This window comes from Pelobates fuscus, chromosome 12, assembly GCF_036172605.1.
Source record: "Pelobates fuscus isolate aPelFus1 chromosome 12, aPelFus1.pri, whole genome shotgun sequence".
In the NCBI taxonomy this organism is placed as follows: Eukaryota; Metazoa; Chordata; class Amphibia; order Anura; family Pelobatidae; genus Pelobates; species Pelobates fuscus.
The window spans coordinates 72,091,305-72,110,199 of NC_086328.1; the positions used below are offsets into that span (position 1 = coordinate 72,091,305).

Consider the following 18,895-nt stretch of genomic DNA (forward strand, 5'->3'; position numbering starts at 1 on the left):
GGATATTTACTAATCTGCCCCCACCTCCGCAATCTGTCCAAACATACAGCACACACACACACACATACAGCACCCACACACAAAAAGCACCTACAGACATACAGCACTCTCACACAAACAGCACACACACAGCACCCTCACACACACAGCACCCAAACAGCACCCACACACTTACAGTACACATACAGCACCCTCACACACACAGTACACTAACCGCACCCTCACAAACACACACAGCACCTTTACAAACACACAACACCCTCACACACAGCACACTAACAACACCCTCGCAAACACACACACACAAACAGCACCCTCAGAAATACATGACACCCACACACATCACACAAACAGCACCCTCACACACACAGCACCCTCACACACACAGCACCCTCACACAGCACACTAACAGGACCCTAACACACACACACAAACACCCTCACACACAAACAGCACCCTCACACACACACACACACACACAAACACCCTCACCCACATAGCTCACTACCAGCACCCTCACACATACACACACACAGCAGCACCCTTACACACAGCACACTAACAGCACACACACACACACACACACACACACACAGCAGTGTATGTATATATGTGTGTGTGTGTGTATATATATATATATATATATATATATATATATATATACATATACATGCGGCGTGTGTTTGTGCTTTAGGGTGCACACCCTAATGCAATAGGCTGCGCACGCCTATGGCTACTCTATCTATGTGTTCTGTATATGCATTTTATTAATCAATAAATAGACAGACTGAAAAAAGATAGACAGACAGATAGATGAAGAATTAAAATCTCTAAATGTTTTTATGTTTCCTTTCTCCATGGGCATTTGTGCATTCCCTCTTTAACTTCTAACAACTTCCTTTCTTCATCTTGAATATTTTGCTATCTTAAGTTAAACAAATTACTTCTTGCTAGTCCATGGGATGCATTGGAAGCTTACCTGAAATAAACCAAACAAATGAGAACAAACTAATTAAACCTTCTAAAAATATGTTGAATGTCTGGCATGCAAGTCTAAAAAAAATCAAAGAAAAACCCAGGAAATGTGCAGCACCTCCAACGATCAGGTAAATTGGTATATATGGCTGGATAGCGCACTCATCTTTGTAGATGGCTCCTGTGAATGAAAAAGAAAATGTTGCATCAAACATATTTGGAATTTTAAGAAAAATATACTTGTTTATGGGACCAAAGCTGTAGCCCAATCTACTACTGCGAGACAGACCCTCAAAATAGTTAAAATCCATATTCTCCTCACTGTACTAGTCCTAAGTTAACCCATACACTGTGGAATCTACCTAAGGAATTAGGGACATAGGGACAGTGGCAGTGAGCTTACTGATTAATCGGTGGTCTTCCATTTTTATTTGTACCTCTTGCAATGTTCGAAGACCACCAGTCAGCCACTTGGCAGCAAGGGTAGCATGGGGATGTGGCTAATATATTATCAGGGGAGGGCCTGGAACTTATCCGGTCCTTTGCCCAACTTGAGAGCATTTAAAAAATTAAAAATGGGGAGCTGGTGTGTGCTATTGAAAAATCAAGGGAGTGGTGGACATGTTATTGTCCAGCAACCCCTCCAACCCCACACCAATGTGTAAAATAACATCATATTTCTAAGCTCAGTTGGAGTTATTTAAAAGTAGTCTCTTATAAGTAGGCTATATTTAAATAGGAGTTGAAAAACGGGCGTTTAAACCAGCAAGGTAATTCAAGATTTTGTAAAATCTACAAAATGGAGATAGGACACACATTAGATGGACTTTAACTCAGCACAAGTGAGTTAGATGTGGGTTGAGAGGCAAGATCAGAAAATGTGAAAGCTTTATGGGCAGATATCTGCTTGAGTCAAAAGAAGGGAAATCAGTTATTGGTTGGGATATGTTATAAACCACCTAATGTAAATATTAATGAGGAAGATTGATGGAGATCCTAATTACTAAGGCATATGTTGGGATAGAAGAACTAGAAGATCAGGTTTTTGATCCTGTTAAATGAAACCTTAATGTGACAACTGGTGCAAGCACCAACTGGAAAGGATACTTCTCTTGATCTGGCTATATCACTTAAGAACTTGGAAAATCACAATAGGGTGTCTTTGAAATAAACTCAAAAAAGCAAATGCATATGGGGTTTACTAAAACATATCTTTTAAAAAAAAAATCAATTTCAATAAGACAATGGCTGCTTTACAACATATTGACTGGCACAAAGTCCTTAGTGAAAAAAAAAAAAAAAACACTGTGGAGAAATAGAATATCTTCAAACAAATATTAGAAAGGTAATTTTATCAGTATGTAGCATTGGATAATAAATATAATAGAAAATATTTGAAACCAATGTGCCTTAGTGGGTAAGTAAACCAAGAAATTAAACATAAGAGCATAAATCAGACAAATTAGATATATAAGATATAACAAAAGCTAATAATACATGTAAAAAGGTAATAGATTGGCTAAACAAGAAAATAAGAATGTCACAGCCAAAGAGTGCAAAACCAACCCCATTTTTTTAAGTAAATACATTTAAAAACAACAAAAACGTGAAAGTGTAGGTATACTGAAAAGCAATAGGTGTGTTAGTGTGACGGACCCGCTGGTCACCTAAGCCGGATACATGGCTCCCTGCTAGTGATGTCGTGAACATAAAATTTTCCGTTCGCGAACGGCAAACGCGAACTTCCGCAAATGTTCGCGAACGGGCGAACCGCCATAGACTTCAATAGGCAGGCGAATTTTAAAACCCACAGGGACTCTTTTTGGCCACAATAGTGATGGAAACGTTGTTTCAAGGGGATTAACACCTGGACTGTGGCATGCCGGAGGGGGATCCATGGCAAAACTCCCTTGGAAAATTACATAGTTGATGCAGAGTCTGGATTTAATCCATAAAGGGCATAAATCACCTAACATTCCTAAATTGTTTGGAATAATATGCTTTAAAACATCAGGTATGATGTTGTATCGATCAGGTAGTGTAAGGGTTACGCCCGCTTCACAGTGACAGACCAAATTCCCCGTTTAACGTACCGCAAACAACCGCAAACAGTCCATTTGCACAAACGCAAACTCTCCATTTGCACAAGGTTGGATACCAAGCTAGCCATGTCCCACTCCTTGTCCTCACTGATGTCATTGAAGGTCTCTTCCTCCACCCAGCCACGTACAACACCAAGGGTCCCTGAAAGGTGACAACAAGCCCACTGTATTTTTTTTTAAATGTACACTACTGTTACATCAGATAATGTATAATAAACACAGGTTACTGGCTATGGGGGGGGGGGATAATGTATAATAAACACAGGTTTCTGGCTATGGAAGGGATAATGTATAATAAACACAGGTTACTGGCTATGGGGGTAATGTATAATAAGCACAGGTTACTGGCTATGGGGGGGATAATGTATAAGAAACACAGGTTACATGATATGGGAGGATAATGTATAATAAACACAGGTTACTGGTTATGGGGGGATAATGTATAATAAACACAGGTTACTGGCTATGGGGGTAATGTATAATAAACACAGGTTACTGGCTATGGGGGAGATAATGTATAATAAGCACAGGTTACTGGCTATGGGGGGGATAATGTATAAGAAACACAGGTTACTGGCTATGGGAAGATAATGTTTAATAAACACAGGTTACTGGTTATGGGGGGATAATGTATAATAAACACAGGTTACTGGCTATTGGGAGGATAATGTATAATAAACACAGGTTACTGGCTATGGGGGGATAATGTATTATAAACACAGGTTACTGGCTATGGGAGGGATAATGTATAATAAACACAGGTTACTGGCTATGGGGGGATAATGTATAATAAACACAGGTTACTGGCTATGGGAGGGATAATGTATAATAAACACAGGTTACTGGCTATGGGAGGATAATGTATAATAAACACAGGTTACTGGCTATGGGGGGGATAATGTATAATAAGCACAGGTTACTGGCTATGGGAGGGATACTGTATAATAAACACAGGTTACTGGCTATGGGGGGTAATGTATAATAAACACAGGTTACTGGCTATGGGGGGATAATGTATAATAAACACAGGTTACTGGCTATGGGGGGTAATGTATAATAAACACAGGTTACTGGCTATGGGGGAGATAATGTATAATAAGCACAGGTTACTGGCTATGGGGGGGATAATGTATAAGAAACACAGGTTACTGGCGATGGGAGGATAATGTATAATAAACACAGGTTACTGGTTATGGGGGGATAATGTATAATAAACACAGGTTACTGGCTATTGGGAGGATAATGTATAATAAACACAGGTTACTGGCTATGGGGGGATAATGTATAATAAACTCAGGTTACTGGCTATGGGAGGGATAATGTATAATAAACACAGGTTACTGGCTATGGGGGGATAATGTATTATAAACACAGGTTACTGGCTATGGGACGGATAATGTATAATAAACACAGGTTACTGGCTATGGGGGGATAATGTATAATAAACACAGGTTACTGGCTATGGGAGGGATAATGTATAATAAACACAGGTTACTGGCTATGGGAGGATAATGTATAATAAACACAGGTTACTGGCTATGGGGGGGATAATGTATAATAAGCACAGGTTACTGGCTATGTGAGGGATACTGTATAATAAACACAGGTTACTGGCTATGGGGGGTAATGTATAATAAACACAGGTTACTGGCTATGGGAGGGATACTGTATAATAAACACAGGTTACTGGCTATGGGGGGTAATGTATAATAAACACAGGTTACTGGCTATGGGAGGGATACTGTATAATAAGCACAGGTTACTGGCTATGGGGGGGATAATGTATAAGAAACACAGGTTACTGGCGATGGGAGGATAATGTATAATAAACACAGGTTACTGGTTATGGGGGGATAATGTATAATAAACACAGGTTACTGGCTATTGGGAGGATAATGTATAATAAACACAGGTTACTGGCTATGGGGGGATAATGTATAATAAACTCAGGTTACTGGCTATGGGAGGGATAATGTATAATAAACACAGGTTACTGGCTATGGGGGGATAATGTATTATAAACACAGGTTACTGGCTATGGGAGGGATAATGTATAATAAACACAGGTTACTGGCTATGGGGGGATAATGTATAATAAACACAGGTTACTGGCTATGGGAGGGATAATGTATAATAAACACAGGTTACTGGCTATGGGAGGATAATGTATAATAAACACAGGTTACTGGCTATGGGGGGGATAATGTATAATAAGCACAGGTTACTGGCTATGGGAGGGATACTGTATAATAAACACAGGTTACTGGCTATGGGGGGTAATGTATAATAAACACAGGTTACTGGCTATGGGGGGATAATGTATAATAAACACAGGTTACTGGCTATGGGGGGGTAATGTATAATAAACACAGGTTACTGGCTATGGGGGAGATAATGTATAATAAGCACAGGTTACTGGCTATGGGGGGGATAATGTATAAGAAACACAGGTTACTGGCGATGGGAGGATAATGTATAATAAACACAGGTTACTGGTTATGGGGGGATAATGTATAATAAACACAGGTTACTGGCTATTGGGAGGATAATGTATAATAAACACAGGTTACTGGCTATGGGGGGATAATGTATAATAAACTCAGGTTACTGGCTATGGGAGGGATAATGTATAATAAACACAGGTTACTGGCTGTGGAGGGATAATGTATAATAAACACAGGTTACTGGCTATGGGGGGATACTGTATAATAAACACAGGTTACTGGCTATGGGAGGGATAATGTATAATAAACACAGGTTACTGGATATAGGGGGATAATGTATAATAAACACAGGTTACTGGATATGGGGGATAATGTATAATAAACACAGGTTACTGGCTATGGAGGATAATGTATAATAAACACATACACAAAAAAAATACAAAAAAATAATAAATAAAAAAAGTATGCAGCTTCAGAATTAATCTAAATTGTATGCTGTCTAGGAGGTGGGAGGGTCTTGGAGGGAGGGTCTGCTGCTGATTGGCTGGAATGTGTCTGCTGACTGTGAGGTACAGGGTCAAAGTTTACTCAATGATGACGTATAGGGGGCGGACCGAACATCGCATATGTTCGATGTCCGTGGCGAACGCGAACATGCTATGTTCGCCAGGAACTATTTGCCGGCGAACCGTTCTGGACATCACTGCTACCTGCCCCTCTACCTCCACTAAAAGGACTATATAATTCTGAACTAACCCTCCAACCCATGTTTCCCAGACCAGTGACCCTACCTGGCTGTCCAGAACCGCCTAGCCTCTGAGAGGGACTCTCATTGGACTCATCGTCCTGGAACTCTAATGCGGATCACAGAGTCACTATGGTCCACTAAAACTTTAAATAGAACGCTCTCGGTCCCAGGACACTCAATCAGGGTACTCTTTGGAAGCTTAACAGAGGAAGTGGAGAGGTATCGAACAATACCAACGACTTGAGGGAGCTCCATGTACCCACGAAAAACATCATGTTTTTAATAGGCAGTGAGGACAATACCTGTCTGGAAGGAGAGCTGCAGCCTGGTCTGGTGGAAAAGCTCCAGAGACCCCAGTCAAGCCTCAGCGACTGGGGTTGAAGCGCTCCATGGTCCCCCCAAGCAGCTAGGATGCAGACTGGGTGGAGGTACTAGGTCGGAGAGACCCCATGCTGGGGGTCTGGGTCTAAATCTATGTGCTTTCTTCAATAAAAAGCAGTTAATTTTCAATTTGTGAAATTGTGATTTTTTGGCAAGGTGCTACAGCAACTAAAGAAAGTTAATATAAACAAAGCTCCAGAACCTGCCGGTATTTACCCTTGACAACTTAAGGAGCTATATGTGTAAAAAATAAACCTCTGTTTTTCATCTTTCAGGATTATTTTCTTTCGGGAATTGTACCGGTGGATTGGAGGAAGACAGATGTGATTCTATATTCAAAAAGGGTTCAAAATGTCTGTCTGGTAATTTTAAACCTATGAGCTTAACTTCTGTGGCTGGGAAAATGTTTGAAGGGTTATTAATTAAGTAAAAGGATAATATTCAGGAATTAATTTGGAAGAAAATTGTTATTAGCAAAAATCAGCATGATTTTATGAAACATAGGTCTTGTCAAACTAACGTAATTACATTCTACAAAAAAGTAGCAGTGTAGATCCGGGTGTTGCAGTGGATGTGATCTACTTGCAGTTTGAAAAGGCATTTGATATGGTTCCATACAATAGGTTAGTTTTTAAACTAACTGAACTTGGTCAAGATGAAAATTCTTGTTCTTCATTAATGGAAAACTTTCAAGGTGGACAAAAGTGGTGTCCCTCAGAGTTCTATTCTGGAACCACTTCTATTTATTTTTTTCAATGTTTACTTTTTATTTGTTTTTAAAATACAAAATTATGGCATGTACAAGTCATCGTATGTCAATGGTACAGTCAAAGAATTAGCAAAAGGAATTTTACATCACAGAGAATTTTAACATAAAAGTGCTGTTACATCATATCATTATAATCACAGTGGTACATTTTGCGTGACAAGCATAACTTTGTGGTCTTATATAGGAAACCCTCTTATGGTGTGAGTGAGAGGGGTACAATACAGTAATTAAGAGTGATAGCCTAGTGGACTTTTACCACATGAAGTGAAGTAAAGTAAAGTGAGGTAACTAAAATGCGGCATTTATGTAACATAATATAACTGTGACAAACGTACCTATGCCACGAGCTCCTGGAGGAGCATAATTGCTAGCCTTCTGCCTAAGGACTATGGTCCTCACCACAGAGACCCTTATCCTGTTTAAAAATACTAATTTACCCACCCGGACACCTTGCCTGACTTTGCTTGGCTCTCCAGCCCTCCACCTCCTCTGGAAAGACCTATATTCACTATACTACCCACTCCCAGCCATGCCTCCTCTTCAGCACCATTCCTAGCAGCCCCAGGAATACTACAGACCCACAGGGAGGCTCCAGAGACATGGCATGACTGACCGGGAGCAAACTCCAAATGCCATGGAACTCTGGAGCGGTACATGGCTACACCGCAATTCTGCTGAAACTTTGTATGGAGTGCTTTCGGTCCCAGTACCTCCTAGCAAGGTGCTTTTTGGAGGGGAGATAGAGGAGGTGATGAGGCATCCAATGATAACCTGGACTTGGGGAGATGGATGAACCCAAGGAATGTGCCGCTGTTTGGGCGACCGAGACTTTCACGCCAGTGCCATTGAACTCTGCGTTCCATCCAAATTGGGCCAGCCACCTCCGATCTGGGCACTATTTGGACAGATTGGGCATTCGGGCACATATGACATGTAGGGGTGCTCAGTTATTTTATGTATGTTTTGGCGTGTTTTGTGTGTTGCTCTCTCTGTGTCCGGGAGATAGTTAGCTTAACCGATATCTGACTGAATTATCTACCAGACACAGAGGCGCCTGGGCAGACTTGTCTTACAATGAATGGAGACCCCATACTGAGGATTTGTGTATAAATTCTGTATGGCTTGACCTAATTAAACAGTTCTACTTTACCCTTCATTAAGTCTCGGCTACTGCTTGGACGAGACAGCTATATAGCTATACTCACTGGTGAAGAGCTTAATTACTTGGAGCTGTAACACAGGACCCTGTTCCAGGGTGGGAAACTCCGGCTCAACCTCAGTCAATCTGTGGTGACTGGGGGGCTGTGGGTGTCCTGGTGCTAGCTAGGAAGCGAGTTTGGCAGAGTTACCCAGCCAGGGTACCAGGCGGTCCACCACACTAATGTAACATAAATAAAACAAATAAAACATAGAAGAATTTGCTTGAGAGACATAATGCAACAATTATTATCAATCCTCTATTGGTCCATATACAAAGAGTAATTATTTCATGCCGGTCTTGGTATATGCTATGGAAAAGAGTGCCAGTTTAGAAGTTTAAAAGTAGCGTCCCCCATGTCCTGGATGTTACTAGTAGTCTGTGGGACATCATTAACACCTGCCCGAGGTAATACCTTACTGTGGTGAGATTGAGCTATGAGTCTATTGTGCCTAACTTGATAATGCGCAAGTAATTCACCAGAAGACTCCCTAAGGGTAGATAAATTGATACAATTACCCAAGATCTAGAGCAAAGGTCATACCACTAAGGGTGCAATATGCAGCATCTAGTTTATATTTCCCCAAATACCATATTTCGTGACGTAGACTTCCAATTTCCCCATATGGCAAAAGTACATATTTTCATAAATACTTGTTGAGTCTACTTTCTGAATAACTTCCCTCACCGAGGGGGACACCTGGCTTTTCCAGTGAAAAGCAATGTTAATCTTGGCCGCAGCTAAGTGGTTCAATATGACAACTTGAGTGTGGATGGAGTCTACATCTTGCTTGATATGTAATAGAAAACATTCTGGTTTATAAGTGATATATGTGATGGACCACCTGGCCCCCCGACTGAGTACATCCGTCAAGCTAGCGTCACGACTACTAATGTGATCCAACACGCAAAACTATGTAACATCTACATAGAATAGAAAAATAGACAGAACGTAAACTGGTCCTTAGAATGGACGGATTAATACGTTGAAAGACAGAGAATCATCAAGGGAAAGCCAAGGTCAAGGAAGCCAGAAATACACAAGATCGATAAGGAAGCCAAGTCAGGGAAACCAGAGATCAAAATAGTCAGGAAGCCAAAGCCAAAGTCAGAAAACCGGGAATATCAATAACAACAACAAGAAAACGCACTCTCGGGAACAAGGAACAGAAACCATGACAGGGCAATGAGATAAGAAAATTCAGGGGTTTAAATACTCCTCCTTGGGCTGTCATTGGCCTCTGACCCCAGAACGTGCGTGTGCGTCAATGTCACCTTTGGAGGCAGAGCTACAAATGGCTGCGACCTCATGGTCGGCGCCATTATGGTTCCCGCGTGTGGAGGGGACGGATGGCTCCCCGGCTCGTTGCGGAACAGGTAAGTCCTCCAATCTGTCAGATTGGTCGCACTGATCGGGTGCGACCACGTGCAGCTGCAAGCCGGGGGCCGTGACAGCTAGCTTCCTAGCTCTCCACCAGGACACCCTTAGTGCTTCAGCCCTAAGCCACTGCAGCTTGGCTGGGATTTCTCCTGGAACAGGTTCCTGGATACAGCTTCAAGTGATTAAGCTCTCCTGCAGAGAGTATGGCTGTATAACCTGTTCACCCAAACAGTAGCCTAGACTCAGTGAAGGGTGAAAATTAACTGATTTATTCAGGCAGGGCACACAGAATTTATACACAGCCCCCATCATGGGGTCTCTATTGTATACAATACAAACCCTTTCCAGAGATCTCTGTGCCTTGGAGATAATTGAGTTAAAGACCGGTAAGCTAATTATCTCCCAGGAAAAGAGAGCCAAACACAAAAACATGAAAACATAAAAGTACCCCCAAAACACAATAAAACATAAATAACCCCACATGTCCTACACCCCGGAACAGCCCTGATTTGAGTGCCTAAGTTGTCCAAATAGCGCTCAGATCCTGCCGCACAAGTAGTCCTATGCCTAAAATAGTTCCAGAGCGATTACTGCTTTGGCCGGTCAACTTTCAGGAGTGTGGTCTTGTAAAGTGCTGTAGATGGGTCTTGTAAAGTGTCTTTTTTAATGGATAAATTGTGACAGTTCCACAGATGTAAAAATATTTATGGGCCAGGCATACAACAACATTATTTATGAACTCTTTTAAAAAGATTGGTGTTTAACCCCTTAAGGACCAAACTTCTGGAATAAAAGGGAATCATGACGTGTCAGACACGTCATGTGTCCTTAAGGGGTTAAACCTAGAATTTCTGTCATCATGCCTGCCCTAGGTCCTGTACCTTTAAAAACGTGAGTTTTTGCGAGGTGTATAATGTTCATGAAATGCAAGTGAGTCATGTGAATGCTGCTAATTAAATCTAATTGTGTATGTGTATGGATAAAATGTAATGTTTAGTGAACAGACCCATAAATGACTTGTAACAGAATTGGCTACAAAGAGCTATCATGTAAACTACAGCTAGTATACTTTACTTACCCATTACAATCATAGCAATGCTTATTCCAAGCCATATACATATTCCAACAAGTTGGCTACCTGCAATATAAGCAATAAAAAAATTTTAATCTGTTAGTAAATGTATAAGCAATGGCTTTAAAAATATACTATAAAGTGAGCCAGAAGAAAATGTTCGACCACATTGCTACTTTAGTAGTGCTCCTCTCATCCAGACAGGCTTAATAAAGGTTCTTTTGGGAGGCAATACATTGTTTATTTGACAGTAAAATATACTTCTTAACACTGCGTGTTTGTTTGGTCCTATCGGTATATACATACAGTACATGTAAAGAGCAGTTCTGAGGCAGAGAGCAAACTGTGGAGCAATTATCATGGAAACTGCTGTTTCTCTCTTTCATTTTAATCTGGCCATTTACACCTGCAGATGTTTGTTTTTAATAAATGTAGCCAATTAACTGGCAGTTTCTGATCTAGATTTTTGTTTGTGGATGAATGGTGCCCTTTGGTTCAGTGATGGTTGAAAGTTGGCCGTGCTATATTTTAGGGTAGAAACCATGTAATAACTGTCTGTGCCCATACTCATTTTCATTCATCCTTTCCTGTTACTTCACTGTTCAGTCTAAGCATATATTTTCTTTTCCCTTCCATTTTGTTAAACGTTTCCACCATGATGGTACCATGGGGCATTAAGTTCTATAGCAATCCATGTTTACCATGGTCTCTAGTACCACCTCAGAGGTTTTGACTGCCACAGATTGCACCCATGGCACAGATTGACCATTATTATTCTAGTTTGGTAACACAGCAGCTTTATATATAATTAATAAAGCATGAAACTATCTACAGACTATATTATTTTTTTTAGTGGTTAATTTGTTTTCAAAATACTTGTAATTACACTATGTAATTTTCCATGTGTTACAGGAGCACTACAAACACTAAAACCATTACAATACACTGTGGTGGTTATGATGCCAGAAGTGCCCTGGTGTGCCCCCCTTGTAAGTTGTTAAACCATTTTAGAAAGGTTTGACTTCTTACTTGGGGTCTGTCAGCTGAGGCTACTTGCATCCTCTCAGCCTGCAGGAGGACTTGAAGGCCCTATGTAGCTTCCATTAGCTATCCTGAGCTACTTGACAGAGAGCTTTCAGCTAGAACAGTGCTTGACAAACACCAGGTTAGAAGTCAAATCATTTTTAAAACTTGTGCTTACATTGGGAGGTCACCAGGGCACTCTTAGACCCATAATCACTACATTGCACTGTAGTAGTTGTGGTGCTCAAAGTGCTCCTTTAAGTACATTTCATTCATTCATAATAGTAATGTTCTTGTGACTTTGTACTTTTACCCTCTTAATAATTTAGGCTTTTTAATATTATTGTTGTTTGTTACACCATAATTTAACACTTTGCACACATAATATAATATATACAGTTTTTAAAGGACCAATAGGATTATAAGTATACTTAACAAACTGCTAGTTATAAACATAATAAAAACATGGGAATGTGTAAAAAATAAAAACAAAATCATATATATGTATAGAACATTTTGGAAGCTATTGACAAATATGGCAAGCAGTGAATTGCGGTTTTAAAATTAAATCTTTAAGTAGCAGCATGCAATTTAGATAAACTGTAATAGCAGTCACAGGGTTTATATACAAAAGTATATAGAATATATATTTGTAGAAAATAGGTCCATCAGGATATTTAACTATTAATATCTTAACAGTTTGCCTCTTTACTTGCCACCCATGCTATTTGATGGTAACATTATCTGTGATGCTATGACTTGGATGCTATTTCTAATCCTCCCTTAGCCTTAAAGGACCACTATAGTGCCAGGAAAACAAACTTGTTTTCCTGGCACTATAGGGTCTTTAGGTCCCCCCCCTCCACACCTCACCCTCAGGGTCCCACTCCCGCTGGGCTCAAGGGGGCTGAAGGGGTTAAACACTTACCTTTCTCCAGCGCTGGGTTCCCTCAGCGCTGTGGAACTCTCCTCCCTCTCCTGACGTCAGCAAGAACCGCGCACATTTGGACAGTCCAAAGGAAAGCATTTCTCAATGCTTTCCTATGGACGTCCAGCGTCTTTTCACTGTGATTTTCTAGTGAGAGGCGCGGAAGCGCCTCTAGCGGCTGTCAGTGAGACAGCCACTAGAGGCTGGATTAACCCTAGTGTAAACATAGCAGTTTGTCTGAAACTGCTATGTTTACAGCTGCATGGTTAACACTAGAGGGACCTGGCACCCAGACCACTTCATTGAGCTGAAGTGGTCTGGGTGCCTATAGTGGTCCTTTAAAGGGATTCTATAGTGCCAGGAAAACAAAGCAGTTTTAGAAACTACAGTGCCCACAGTGATTCACTTACCTGAATCCAGAGCCGCTGTCCCTCAGCGCAGGGTCAGGCTCTGTCCACACTCCTCCCTTGCTGACATCAGCTGGCGGGGAAGACCTAATGCGCATGCATGGCAATGGTCGCGCTCACATTAGTATTTACCCATAGGAAAGCATCATTTAATGCTTTCCTATGGGGAAAAATCTGGCGCTAAAAGTCCTCATGCAGAATATGAGGAATTCCAGCATCAAATACTGGACCAAAGGTCAGTTTCAATTCATGAGGTGGAGTTAACCCTCAGAGATAATTATTGCAGTTTTCCCAAAACTTTAATAATTGCCACTGTAGGGTTAAGGGACATGGGACATTGCACCCAGACCACTTCAATTAGCTGGAACGGTCTATGTGCCTACAGTGTCCCTTTAAGTCTAATTGTTACTCAAACCCTAACCCCAACACTAACCCTAACTATACAAACTAGTTGATTAACCTCCACATTGATTGATCGTTATGGGAGGCAATCAGAGTAATGACATGCCTTAAGTTAATTTTAAGGCAGGTCATTCATGTGATTGTCTCCCAGGGGAATTGGTTCATCAGGGGACCAATTCTGGACTGTTGCTGGACTGCCTCATTGTGAGGTTATCCACTAGTAACCAACTGACAGCTGATAACAGTAGGCACAGTGGCAGTAGATCAACTTTCATAAAATTGTACACATAAGTTCTAAAAAACAGACAGGTACCCTTTAATAAAGGTGCTTATTTGTATGTATGCAACACTAGGGGGTATACTCATGCCTTCAAGAACCACAAAGGCACTGAGGTGGGAATGAAAGTATGCCCTGGCAGCCAAGACACCAGAAGAGGAAATTTCCTCTTGATGCGACAATTACATTTTTCATGGTCAAGGCCGCCAAAGATGAAAATAAATACCTTGTTGACTGCATTGTTTCCAGTGTAAGTCTATATGTAATGTGTGCATCTTATAATGTTTGATAGGTGTTACGTATGTTATTTCTCTTAAAAAATCAGCTATTAATCAAAACAGGTCTCATCTCTTAAATTCTGCTCTTGGCTTAAGGAAGAATGGACCAAGAAAGAGGAAGCTGATGAGGTTTTTTTTTTTTGTTTGCAGATTTGCTAATTTTGGCTAAAGTTTGGTTTACAATCAAAGTTATGTTTTGTTTTTTTTTTATTTAACTTTCTGTTTGACTAATTGTCTTGTTTGTTGAAATATTCAATCCGGAATGTCCAAATTATTATTATTATGCATGGAAAGCAATATGAAATAGACTAACATACACATTAGTTTTACAAATTCTTAGTTAGTGCTCATATTTCCATTTTTATTTTGTGTGCAGTTATTGATATGGTCATTTTTAGCATGTTAAAAATAAAACTAATATATTTCAAGATTTTAGCATAATTTCTTACGGATATTATTTGATGACTCCATGTTGCTTGGTGCTGAAATTAAAAAACAAATAACATTTAATATCACAACTCTTTCTAGTTATCATTATGAATACGCCAAGGTTAATTTATTTGGACAATCCAACAACTGAAAACAAATCTATCTTATTTTCTTGATATCTAAAACATGTTGTGTCCATTATTTAGAAATACATATGAAGCAATATCAATCATGTTTACATTCATTAAACAATATTTAAAATAAGAAACACGACTACATGTCATAAAAAATGTTTCCGTCAATGTTAGCTACATCCTACAAAATAGTTACATAGTTACATAGTTACATAGCTGAAAAGAGACTTGCGTCCATCAAGTTCAGCCTTCCTCACATATGCTTTTGCTGTTGATCCAAAAGAAGGCAAAAAAACCCAGTCTGAAGCGCTTCCAATTTTGCAACAAACTAGGAAAAAATTCCTTCTTGACCCCAAAATAGCAGTCAGATGTCTCCTTGGATCAAGCAGCTATTACCCCACTAATAAGAAATTGTATCCCTGTATGTTATGTTTTTGCAAGTATTTATAGTATTTGATTGTGTTTTATAATTCTTCCTAAAAAGAGTTTAGTTTAATTTTATTTTTTGTGTTTCTATTTTGTTTCTGTGGGGATGGGCAGCAGCACCAAATATTTTAGGTTCATTAGGGTCCCAAAAGTTGTATTACCAAGTTCTAGCTGCAGGCACAGTAGAGATTCTCTGTTAAGGTGTTACATCACACAGCCCTAGCAACGCTCTTAAGTTATAGCATGTCCAAACAAATATAAATGCTAAACACACACACACAAAAAGAAAATTCAGGTTAATCCCAGGATGCCAAACCATAGGCAACGCAGGTCAACCCTTGTAATGCCCATTATGCATGGCACATGGCTGACCAGAGATGTCACACTTTATAAGGTAAAAGTTGCTGTCACGCAGGCAGCATTTGTTTCAATGAAAGCACACAGCACGAAAGCAACACACAGTATGTACAACACATAATCAGGAGGAATTCAATTCTAAAACATAAACTAAATATTAAACGTAGAAATATTATAAACATACTATGTTTTATTATTATACTTTATTTCTAAAACACCAACACCTTACAAAGCGTGGCCACACTCGGCTTCTTATGCAGATCCACTAGCATGGGGTTTCCTTCCCACAAGCCATTGTGTTTGAGAGATACTTGAGCTCCAATTCAAGCTAATCCAATTACCGTATTTTTCGCTCCATAAGACGCACCACACCATAAGACGCACCTAGTTTTTAGAGGAAGAATCCCATGGGACAGTTTGTTCAGAATATTTTTTTTTCTCCCCTGTCCCATAGTGTTCTCCCCCCCCCCCCATAGTGTTCTCCCCCCCACCTCCCATAGTCTTCTCCTCTCTCCCATAGTCTTCTCCTCTGCCTCCTATAGTCTTCTCCCCCCCTCCCATAGTCTTCTCCCTCCCCTCCCATAGTGTTCTCTCCTCTCCCATACTGTCCCCCTCCCCTCCCCTTGTCCCATAATTACTTACCTGTCTTGTAGCGTGGGCTGGCCTTACAGCGCGCACCGCGGTACTGGAACTTCAGTTTCAGGTTCCGGTTTCCGGCGGGACTGAAAGGAAGTGTGCACACAGAGTGCGCACTTCCTTTCAGTACCGCCGGAAACCGGAACCTGAAATTGAAGTTCCTGTACCACGGTGCGCGCTGTGAAGTCGGCCCACGCTACAAGACAGGTAAGTAAAGCTTCATAGCTTCAAGTAAAGCTTCAAAGCTTTGAGGGGGAAAAAAGTGCGTCTTATGGAGTGAAAAATACGGTATCTCTCAAATAGGAAAAAACTTACAAACAATTTTTACGTATCACAAAAATACATGACAACAGCATTGGAAGCCCACAAAAATTATATTCCCGAATAGTCCTGGTCTGAGCACACAACATATTCAAAAAGCGCTCAGATCGGTTTGGTAAAACAAAAGTTATTTTCGTGCATAAATGAACTGGCTTCCTAGTAGAGGTGGTATTGTCAATTTCAAAAGGGGTTTATTTGATTGTATGGGAGGTCAGAGCTTACAACCTAAATTTCTCTTTGAAACTGGGACCCCAGCAGAGCTACTCTGTAAGGTGTGAAAAGTCACACATAAGTGGCCTGGAAGTCTGGTGTCAGCATAAATTAACTCTCTCGTTTGCCATATGTCTTGATTCCCTCTTAGATAAGGAGTCCTTTGACATGAACAAGCCTTGTGTTCTAATATCATATCCAAAAGAGACATTAATACCTTTCCACAGATTAGTACTCAAGCCTAATTTTGATCATATTTAGAATCTTCCAATCCAGCCTAAACATGATTTGCGAACAAGGGGACCCCACAGAATCTGTTCGGTAACCGAACAATAGGGAACAATTCCATTCAAATGCAGGGAAACATTAGACGATACAAAGTATAATTAAGGGAACACATATGAGGAGTCCCATCTACCGTGACAAGTACTGTGCAGGGAGTGGTGCTGAAGAGCTCCCTGCATGGTAGTAGTGCCTGTTGCACAGCTTGCACATGATGTGCTTGGGCTTTGCTGCCATGGGGCAGTTCCCTAGTGTCCCCAGATAAGGGACACCAGGAAACTAAAGTGGGGTGGCGGCAAAGCCCCCTAAATTTATTACTGCCATGTGTTCATGTGTATAGAGGCCCTGTTCATCATTCTGGTGTTCATTTTAATTCTGCATGCTGCGCCCCTTTGGACTGTTACACAAATGAGTGGTCGCATCATTAATGTGTTCAAATTGATGTAACTCGCAAGCCTCAATCTTCACACATGGTTGATGCACAGGAATGATATTGACTGAGAAAATGTACCCTATTTAAAGTAACACTATAGGGACAGAAACATAAACATGTATTCCTTACCCTATAGTGTTAAAAACACAATCTACCCCCTCCCCCCCCCCCCCACACACCCCAGCCCCACATCTACCCTATATATAAAAAAATCTTGGCTTTATTGACTCTGCCCCTGATCTGCATCCTTGACTGGCATCATCAGAAGGGGTGATCTCAGCCAATCATGATGCGTTCCCATAGGAAAGTCTTGGATTGGCTGAGCTTTTCAAGGAGGCAGATCGGGGCAGAGCCAGCACAAGCAAGCACAACCCTGGCAAATCAGCATTTCCTCATAGAGATGCGTCAAATCAGTGCATCTCTATGAGGAAAGTTTAGTGTCTTACTGCAGAGGGTGGAGACACTGAATGTCAGTGCTGCACACTGTGCACACTGTGCAGCGCTGCCCCAGGAGGCACCTATAGTAGCCATTTGAGGAGTGCCTAGTGGAGGTATCCCTAGGATGTAATGTAAACACTGCATTTTCTCTAAATTAAACAGTGTTTACTGCAAAAAGCCTGAATAGAATGATTATACTCACCAGAACAAATACAATAAGCTGTTGTTGTTCTGGTGACTATAGTGTCCCTTTAAACCGTTTTCCTTGGTAGTCAGGTGTCTTGTTGTTGTTCTTTTTTTACCCAATAACTTGTTTACTGTCTGATTTACGTTATTAACCTTGGCTTATTACTAATTTCTCTGCCTTCTCCACTTCCCGGCCTTTAGCTAATAATATAATTTGTCCTAATTCCTTTTTACTCTTTGATCTTGGCTTGTGTACGCCACTGTTTTTTGTAGTATTACCTACTATAAACTTCCCATTAACCCTGGACAAAGGACAGAGTATCCTGCTGACTCTATTTCTTGTTGGATCTTGGGTTCAAGTTCATTGAGTCTGATTCCTAATATCATTTAGTCTGCTAGTTAGTAAAAAAAAAAAAAAACAGAAAGAAAACTAATAAGCTTAAAGAAATAGAAAATACAAAAATGAATTTCAGCAATTTTAAATAAATTGCCATCAAGCCACAAGGTTCCACTTACTTAGTTGAAATTTAATAACTGAAATTATTAAATTAATTTTAGTGTAATTTATTATAATAATTTAAGTTTTAAATACATTTTTGTATACAATATTTCTTTAAGCTTTGTAGCGGAGGCCCAATACTCCGACTGGGTATCTCCG

The 18,895-nt window shown here is 40.4% G+C and overlaps 1 protein-coding gene across 1 annotated transcript in view; it reads right to left on the minus strand.

The window, feature by feature from the left end:
- The window catches only part of LOC134578384 (transmembrane protein 272-like), a 47,811-nt gene that overhangs the window by 10,851 nt on the left and 18,065 nt on the right, over positions 1–18,895 (minus strand). Inside the window, exons 2-4 of the mRNA XM_063437375.1 lie at positions 14,835–14,867; positions 11,077–11,136; positions 980–1,156 (exon numbers count right to left, since the gene is read on the minus strand). Coding sequence (XP_063293445.1) covers positions 980–1,156; positions 11,077–11,136; positions 14,835–14,856 — 259 coding nt within the window. The 5' untranslated portion in view covers positions 14,857–14,867. The remainder of the gene's footprint in view (positions 1–979; positions 1,157–11,076; positions 11,137–14,834; positions 14,868–18,895) is intronic.